Genomic DNA, 9546 nt, shown 5'->3' on the forward strand with positions numbered 1-9546 from the left:
TGTCCAACAAGCATCACCAAGGGGACAAAGAAGCCGAAGAGAATTACATTTTTTTTACTTGCATGAATGAAGCCTGAGGGGGAGAGAGAGAGAGAGATGGAGGGGGAGTAGGAAAAATACAATTTGATCCAACAAAACAATGCCCTGGAAAAAGGGAGAAAAAGGCAGAAAGAACAGAACACCAATGTCCACTGACATACAGCACCAAAGAAAGAACCTATGCAATTTAATCCGGCGAAGAACCACTTTAATACTTTACCCTTGCTCCTCTAACGGCGCTCACGGCGTCGGTGCGGCCGGCGGCGTGCCCCCCGACCGCGACCGCTCCTCCTCCGACGTGCCCCGCACGCCCTCGCTCTCCTCCGTCGTCGTCCGGCCGCCGTGGCCGCCGCCGATCTCCTCGATCATCCGGACCACGTCGGGGGCGTCGGGCCGCGCTTCCGGGACCGTGGCCACGCACGCCATGGCCACCTGCAGCAGCGCCACCATCTCCTCCTCGGCGCTGGCGCCCAGCCGCACGAGCTCGACGTCGAACACCTCGGCGGTCCACTCCTCCCGCACCACGGACTGCACCCACCGGGGCAGGTCCAACGTGCCGTCACCCTCCAGGGACGCGTCCGCGGGGGACTTGCCCGTCAGGAGCTCCAAGAGCAGGACGCCGAGGGAGTATACGTCGGACTTGAACGTCAGCCGCCGCGAGTCCACCACCTCCGGCGCGCGATACCCGCCGGCGCGCGCCGAAGACGGCGCGAACAGCTGGTGGAGGCTGAAGTCCGGGAGCGCCGCCGCGTCCGGGTCCGGCCGGAGCAACACGTTGGAGGCCTTGACGTTGCCGTGCACGAGGTTGTGCGCGGTGTGCAGATGCGCCAGCCCGCGAGCGGCGGACAGCGCGGAACGCATGCGCGCCTCCCAGTCCAGCGGCGTCCGGCCCGAGCCCCGGCTCCCTGCACGTGTCAAGGCACACATTCCAGTGAGAATGCTGAAAGAAAAGATATTGTGGTAGCAAAACAACAATGCAATGTATATTTTTTATAGGAAAAAAACATGTTTCGAAAGACATGCATGTTTAGATCACTTTGCCAAAAAATTTTGAAATGAAATCTTATTAATTTGGAGTATTAAATAAAATCTATTTACAAAACTTTTTTCACGGGTAGATTGTAAATCGCGAGACGAATCTTATGAATCTAATTAATTTATAATTAATCCAAAATTAACGGATGGTTACTGCAAATTATGAATTAAGTAGGCTTATTAGATTCATCTCGTGATTTACAACTCATCCATGCAAAAAGTTTTGTAAATAGATTTTATATAATACTTCATACATGTCTCCAAACGGTCAATGTGACATTTATGAGTGTAAAATTTTTAGATCTAATCACAGCCTAAACATGAAACCATCCAATTATTGATTGGACTTTGGAGCAAGGCACACTATTTTTTAGTGTAGAAACCAACAGAAAGTTCACGCGCACCAAGTCATATGACTGGCACAAAGAATCATGTCACAAAGTGGTAGTACGAATGTAAGTGCTGCTGGATTTGTTTATCCGGCCGGTGAGTAAACAACCACGCTGAACCGGTCTGAAACCCACAGGGGTTTGTCACTGTCAGGGAATCAGTGAAGGTCCCCCCAGTGTTGTTAAACAAACGCAGCGCTAACCGGGGTGCAGAGAACGCGGGCAATTTTCAGGCTTGCAGCCGGGCAAATTGGTCAATGCCAGTTGGACGGGCAGCAAACAAGGGCACAAAAGAGACGAGTCATGGCTTCAGTAGGTTGATTTGGTCTGCTGAGAAACGGAATTAGGAAGAGACAAAAATGCTCTAATTAGAATGGCGCATCAACAGGCATTCATCAGCAATTCATCTGGCTAAGCACGTCTGGTAGATGGACTGGTAGGACGTGACAGACCAGCGAGGAGCACCCAACTAGTAGGTTGCATAATTGCACGGCCACACACGCACAAAAAAAAAAACAATGCCGCGGCGAACTGTATTTTTGACTAAGAAGTCGAAGAGATTCAACAATGGCCCTGTTTAATCCCAAAAAATTTTACACAGTATCCGTCACATCGAATCTTCGGACACATACATAAATCATTAAATACCGTTGAAAAAAACAACTAATTACACAGTCTAACTGATTAGCACGAGCTGAATCTTTTAAGCCTAATTAGTTCATGATTGGATATTATTTGTCAAATAACAATGAAATGTGCTACAATACCAAAACCTAAAAATTTTCACCAACTAAACACACCCTCTATAAATCAAAGGACTGATACTTTTGCTGAAAGATACTATTTTTTTAAGGGATCTGAATTCTGAAAGATACTATGAGCTGATGAGGTAGTGAACAAATTGTAGCCCGCACAGTGATGTGATTGCACACAAGTTTTTTTTTTAGCATGTGATTGCACACAAGCTGGGAAGCTGAGCCGAGTACTACAAAGGAAGAATTGTGAGGCTCTGTTTAGTTGCCAAAATTTTTCCTACAGTACTCGTCACATCGAATCTTCGGACACATGCATAGAACATTAAATGTAGTTGAAAAAAATAATTAATTGTACAGTTCAACAATAAATGACGTGATGAATCTTTTAAACCTAATTAGTCCATGATTGGGCATTAATTGCCAAATAACAACAAAAGTGCTGAAGTATCCAAACCTAAAAAATTTCACCAACTAAACACAGATTTCTTTTGGCAAGTAGTGAAGAGCACTGACCGAGTATAGGCCCGCGCGGCAGTGGCAGTACACTGGGTTCCTGCCAGGGTTAACGTTACCGACCGGTCCGGTCAAACCGACGCGGTCCGGTAGCGGTTTACCGGACCGGTTTGACCGGAAACCGGTTAAATTCAAAATCAAATTCAAAATCGCATGTTCAATCGGTTCCGACCGGCTTACCGGTCAGTTTGACCGGTTTACCGACCGGTTTGACTGTAACCGGCCAAATTCAAAAAAAATTTATTTAAATTCAAATGCCCGCAAAGTATACTAAATAAATATTTGTATAACATATTTTAGTCTAAATGAACCCTCCAACCCTCTTTTGTACTACTTTTACATTGTATTTGTATACTTTTATATGCACACATTTTTGTAACTTCAAATCCCCGCAAACTATACTAAATGAACGAATTTTTGAGAAAATTTAACACCATTAGATTCGTCGCACCTTGAAGTATTTTTTAAGAATTTTTTTGGGAATTTTTTATTTTTTTGAATTCAAATTTGAATTTTGAATTTGGGCCGGTTTGGTACCAGTCCAAACCAGAACCGAGCCGGACCGGTCGGTCAAACCGGACTGGTTCCCACCGGTTTGGTGAACGTTCTTGCTAATGCTGCTGCTATACACTGCTACTGCTAGTACATACGATACGACGATGGCTGCATAATTGTGCATTGACTAGGCCGTGGTCGTGGACTAGTGGTACCACTGTACTGCGATGCGGGCTAAGCAAGAACACGCACACTGTACCCCGAAATTTACTACACGAAACCATGCCGATTAATCCTTTAAAAAAACAATCGCTGTTTGCTTTACTGACCGGTAGTTGTTGCTAATTTATTATGAGAACAGTATTGCTGATTGGTTAGTAGCTAGTAGCTGGTGCTGATTTAGAATGAAAGAACAGTACTGGCTGGCTGATAAGCCAAACGAACAGCAAATGCCGATTAGCCACTAGCCAGACTAGGGTCCCAGCTCCAGACTATAGGCATCCTCTCAACCTTGCAGCTGGGACTGAGGTCGTGTTTAGATCCAAAATCTCAAAATCTAAAATTTTTGTAAATCGCCTACATGGTGTATTAAATATAGTCAAAAAATAAATCGCATTACACAAATTGATTGTAAATTGCGAGACGAATCTAATGAGCCTAATTAAGTCGTGATTAGACACTAAATTACTACAGTAAAACTACAGTAAATATATGCTAATGATGGATTAATTATTCTCGCTGGATTCGTCTCGTAGTTTACATACGAGATTTATAATTAGTTTTATGATTATCTACATTTAATACTTTAAATGTGAAAGATTTTCTCCTAAAAATCCAAAGTAAACTAAACACACCCTGACATGGAGAAAATCAGTTGGCTAGCTGCTTGCAAAGAAGAAGAAAGAAACTGCTCCATCGCCCGGTCCATTTCTTCCGCGACGGGTACCCGGCACCAAACCTCAGCCCTGGCCACGGGCAATTAAAGAAGGGGCACAAGTTCAGGTGCGCGGCGTCAATGCCCCTCCCCGTTCCAGTGGCTTCGGGCCCGGTCGGTCGCGTTGCCTGGGCAGCAGGGCAGCCGAGAACTTCTCTCGGCGGGGCGGGCGATCGGGGAAGGAAAGGACCGGACCGTGCGTGGGGCGCGCAGGCGAACGACGAGCCGGGCCGGACCACGCGTTGCCGGCCGTCGCCACGTCCAAGAAGGCCGGCAAGGCCGGGGGTGTGGGGGTGAACTGGATCGGCAATTCGGCAGCACGTAGCGAGCTACGAACGCGGCGAGGCGCGCCACCACCACTAGGACAGCTCACGCTACATTACTCTACTGTCGCCGCCCCTACTAGCAGCATATCCCAGCGCCCAAGTGCTACGCGTACAGGGAATTTCTTCTGCGCAGTCGCACCGGACCACCATCTCTCCCGATCCATCGACCGGTCCCCAAGAGAGAGCACATTTCCAGCTTTCTACTGTTCTAGAGTACTAGCAGCTGCAGGCTGGAATGCAGGTATCATCAGATGAGCAGCACGATGGGGCGCAGAGATATGGCGCGCCAGGCCGGAGAGGAGGGGGTACCAAATACGCCAGCCCGATCCCCATGCGGATTAAGAGCATCTCCAGCAGAACCTCTAAATAAAGCTCCTATCCTATTTTGAGGGCTGAAGGGCAAAAATCTAACTCCAGTAGGGCCCCTACAGCAGCCCCCATTTTAGGTGGGCACCCAAATTTCCCCCCACAGCCCCCAGCCCTGGGGCTCCCCCCAGCCCCCATCCAGTGGGGCCCACCTCCAACCACGCTCTCTCCTCTCTCCCGCGCGCCGTCAACTCCCTCTGCTCACCGGCAGACTCCGCTCCTTCCGGTGTCGGCAGCCACCACCACCCTTACCAATGCCGGCGGCCACCACCACCGCCTCCGGCTACCACCGATGTCGTCGCATCCAGCCACTGCCGCCGCCACATCCAACCACCCCGCCGCCACCACATCCAACCACCCCGCCGCCACCGCCGCATCCAGCCACCACCTCCCCCCGTCGCCGCCTCCGGCCATCCCCGTTGTCGCCTGCGGCCATGCTCAACTCCTCCGCCCGGCCAGATCCGCCGCTCGGCGGCTCGGCTCCTCCGCCCGGCCGGATCCGCCGCTCGGCGGCTCAGCTCCTCCGCAGTGGAGGAGGGAGGAAGAGGCGGCGCCAGCAGAGGAGAAAGAAGCCGACGGCGACAGCGAAGGGAGGAGGCGGCGGCGGAGGGAGGAGGTGGCGGCGGTGAGAGAGGGAGGAGCGTCGAGCGGTAGTAGAGGGAGGAGGCGGATGGAGGAGGTAGTGTGGTGATTTTTGTTTTAGATTTTTTTCTTGAGAAAATAGAAGAAAAATGTAGTAGGGGCTATCAAATAAAGGCTACTGCTGGAGTTGGAGATGATTTTTAGGTGCTCTGAGAATGAGGGCTAGCAGCTAAAGAGCATGTAGGGGCTAGGGTTAAATTTTTCCGACCGGTCGCCCCTAACCGCCGGGGTCCGGTTCCGGCTAACCGAACCGGTTAGTCCGGTTACCGGTCGGAACCGGACAAACGCAAATTTGAATTCAAATTCCCCCGTTGAAACGGTTCTAACCGGTATACCGGCCGGATAGACCGGTAACCGGTCAAATTCAAAATTTTTTCTTTTTTTGTATAACATATTTTAGTCTAAATGAACCCTCCAACCCTCTTTTGTACTACTTTTACATTGTATTTGTATACTTTTGTATGCACGTTTTTTTGTTTAACTTCAAATCCCCGCAAACTATACTAAATGAACGAATTTTTGAGAAAATTTGACACCATTAAATTCGTCGCACCTTGAAGTATTTTTAGGAATTTTTTGGGAATTTTTCATTTTTCGAATTTAAATTTAAATTTTGAATTTGTGCCGGTTTAGTACCGGCCCAAACCGAAACCGGACCGGACCGGTTTGACCATTAACCGGTCAAACCGGACCGGTTCCCACCGGTTAGGTAAACCGGCCCTGATTTAGGGGCCATGGCTGGAGATACTCTAACTGCGGCACGCGGAGCCTCGCCGTGCCCCGCGTCCCCTCGCCGCGCCATTGCGGCCGAGGGCCGTGTGCGTGGCCGTAGCAGGACGCGGCGGCTCTGGCAGGCCTCCTCTTCCGTAGTTCTGGATCGGTCCGGCTCCGAGACCGGCGTCTCCGCGACGGGCGACTACGAACAAGCGAGCGAACAATCCTCGCGCACGGGGCGCGCGCCCCATGACCCCATCCCATCCGTCCGCCGTGACCGTCAGCGAGGGGGGCATGCGGGGCAGGGCAGGGGGACCATCGGTGACCGGTGGCCGGGGGCTTTACAGCCAGGACGGACGGGCGGGCACCCCCAGACCCCTCACGCTGGCTCATCACTCCCGCGCACGCAGCTGCCACCACCACGCCGCCCGCACTGCCCCGACGGGAATCTCTCTCTCGCTGCTCTCTCGCGCAGAAAAGCGCGGAGAAAAGAAAGCGAGGGGGCAAGAAAAGCGCGCGAGAACTACCACCACCACCCCGCCGACGAAGTTCCCGGGCAGTCACTGCACGTGCAGTGACTGCCGCTGACACGCTCTTCGCTCGCCAGTCACCGCCCGCCGCCGGGATTCCGTTCGCGAGCCCGGCGGCGCCTACCTACTACTAACCTGCGACGGGCCGGCGGCCATCAATGCCGCCCGGTTCCGGCGGAATTTCCGCGCGCGCCGCCGCGGGCGATGCGACGGACGCCGTACCCGAGCGTGACGGCGCGGCCTTGCCAGATCGTTCGTACTCCATCTGACGTTGCTCCGAAATAAATTGAAGGGGGACGTTTCTGACGGTGAGTCTCTCTTGCGATTCTTCACGGAATCGTTTTCGGGGAAAGCTGCATTCCAATTCCAACGCGCGAAAATGGGTGGATGGATGATTCCGCCGGGAAGGGAAGACGACGACTTGGACTTGGAAGCCCCGAGTCGCCGGGTCCTCTCTCCCCTGCCGGCTGCCGCGCTCCCGGGTCGGCAAGCGAAACCGAAACGAAATCCCAGCCGCGCGACGCACAAAAAGAAAAAAAATCAAGCAGGGGCAAGTTCCAGGCAATGCGGCAGCGACGGCGGCGATCGCGACCCGTTGCCGGGCGACGGGCGGCGCAATGCGAGTGCTCGGAGAGAGAGTGGTGGGAGGTTGGGGTGGTGCGGGCACTGACCGTGGAGCATGGCGGAGAGGCTGCCGTTGGGGAGGTAGTCGTAGACGAGGAGCTTCTCGTCCTTGGAGAAGTAGTAGGCGCGCACGGGGAGCACGTTGCGGTGCTCCACCCGGCCGAGCGCCTCCATGTGCGCGTCGAACTCGCGCCGCGCCACCGTCACGTCCTTGAGCCGCTTCACCACCACCGTCGTGCCCTCCTCCAGCACCGCCTTGTACGACGTCCCCACGCTGCCCTTGCCCAGCACCTCCGCCGACGCGCGCAGCAGGTCCTCCAGGTCGAAGCTGTACCCGGCGCCCTTGCCCACGAACACCAGCCGGCTCTGCTCCCCCGCGGCGCCGCCCGCCGCGGAGGCGGCCACGGCCGCGGCCGACCCGGACACGCCGCCCCCGAGGTCCTCCTTGGACGAGGAAGTCATGCCGGCGTCCGGCGGGGCCTGGCCCCTCCCCGCCGGCGCCGCCGCCGCCGCGGTCGTCGTCGCGGCCTTGGGCCCCTCGCGGGCGCCGCCCCTCCGCCGGCGAGACACCACGCAGAGCACGATGGCGATGAGGAGCAGGAGCCCCGCCACCACGGCGCCCACGACGATGCCCGCGATAGCCGCGCCGGAGAGCTTCCGCTTCCTGGAGGAGCCCGGCATGGGGCCGCCACCGCCCGGGCTCATCCCGGGCGCCGGCGCCGGGGGGAAGAACGGGCTGCGGCATGGCGGGAGCGGGTCGCCGCAGAGCTGGAGGTTGCCCGCGAAGGATTCGCGCGGGAACCGCGAGAGCGATTTCGGGATGGAGCCGTTGAGGCTGTTGTCGGAGACGTTGAAGACGGTGAGCGCCGGGATGCTGATGCTGGGAATGCTCCCGGAGAGGTTGTTGCCGTCGAGCTTTAGCACCCGCAGCGCGGTGAGGTTGTTGAGCGCGAAGGGGATGGAGCCGGAGAGGTTGTTGTGCGAGAGCACGAGGCGGTCGAGCCCGCCGAGCCTGGCGATCCCCGGCGGGATGGCGCCCGACAGCCGGTTCTGCTGCAGGAAGAGCGCCTTGAGGTTGGGCAGCTGCAGCACGTCGTCGGGGATGGAGCCCAGGACGCGGTTGGAGCGGAGCGAGAGCACGCGGAGGTTGGTGAGCCGGCCGAGCGTGCCCGGCGGGATGGCGCCGACGATGCCGACGCCCGGGAGGCGCAGCTCGACGACGGCGGACCCGGAGCTGTCGCAGGTGACCCCGACCCAGCCGCACGTCGGGGTGGAGGTGTTCCAGCCGAGGCGGCGCTCGTGCGGGGTCGCGGTGAGGAACGCCAGCAGCGCGGACCGCTCGCTGGGCGGGGGCTCCGCGGCGGCGAGGGCGGCGACCGCGAGCAGGGCCGCCAGCGCCGCCAGGGGCGCGCGGGGGCCGGGCATTGCGGCGGGCGCGGGGGCTCGGGGGCTCGGGGCGCGGCTACGGGCGGGGCGGCATTGGGGGGGGAGGAGAGGAGATGAGAGGGGAGCTTGGGGCTGGGCTGGAGCTGGGAGCTGGGAGCTGGAAGTGATGGAGCTTTTGCCCCTCACTGGCTGGCGTCGCCGCCTTTTTCCTCTGCGGGCGGTGGCTTTTTGCTGGAGCTGCGTCTCCGCTCCGGGGGTGGGGAGAATTTCGGGTGGAAGAGGTGGGAGCGTGGCAGGCAGTGTGGGATCGGGACGGCACGGACAGTGGCGGCCCCCGTGACGGCGTCGTGCGCCGCTAGCCCTGGCCTGTGAGGCTGCAACTGCAAGTCAGTGCGCGCGGCAGCAGGGCCTTGGCCTGCGGATAGCCAGTCAGCCGGCGGATAGCTGCCCCTCGGGCCGGCCCGGCGGGTGTTTTCGCGGCGTAGCTCGGGCTCCCGGCCTGCGCCCTTGGTGGCTTCTGGGGTCGCGCCGCGCGGCCGCGCCCCTGCCTGGCTCGCGCACTCGATGGAGCTGCTGCTAGTTCGTGTGAAGTGTGAACCGTGAACTTGTTGCTGCTGCTTTGCTTCGTGCTCCGCACCGCGGTCGCTTGCGAATGGCAGGCGGGCATGTTGGCACGCGCCGCGCTCCGTGCTTATTTCTGTAGAGGAAGATCCGACGGCCCCCTAGGAATAAAAGAGAAGGTTTTCGCGACACGGCAGATCTCGCGAAATTCAGCCGCACCGAGCGAGCCGAGACAGA

At 56.4% G+C, this 9546-nt stretch overlaps 1 protein-coding gene across 1 annotated transcript; it reads right to left on the reverse strand.

Moving 5' to 3' along the window:
• LOC120674185 (probable inactive receptor kinase At2g26730) lies at positions 1-8988 on the reverse strand. Its single transcript, XM_039955327.1, has 2 exons — positions 7410-8988; positions 1-944 (listed from the first exon to the last, which is right to left on the reverse strand). The coding sequence occupies exons 1-2, from the start codon at positions 8785-8787 to the stop codon at positions 280-282; spliced, it is 2043 nt and encodes a 680-aa protein (XP_039811261.1). The 5' UTR covers positions 8788-8988; the 3' UTR covers positions 1-279.
• Positions 8989-9546: the final 558 nt, after the last annotated feature.

Source organism: Panicum virgatum, chromosome 5N (assembly GCF_016808335.1).
Source record: "Panicum virgatum strain AP13 chromosome 5N, P.virgatum_v5, whole genome shotgun sequence".
Taxonomy (NCBI): Eukaryota; Viridiplantae; Streptophyta; class Magnoliopsida; order Poales; family Poaceae; genus Panicum; species Panicum virgatum.

Coding starts and splice junctions, on each gene's coding strand:
- LOC120674185 (XM_039955327.1), bottom strand. CDS start 8,787: ATGCCCGGCCCCCGCGCGCCCCTGGCGGCGCTGGCGGCCCTGCTCGCG. Junction 945..7,409: donor CCTCTCCGCCATGCTCCACG/GTCAGTGCCCGC, acceptor TGACACGTGCAG/GGAGCCGGGGCTCGGGCCGG.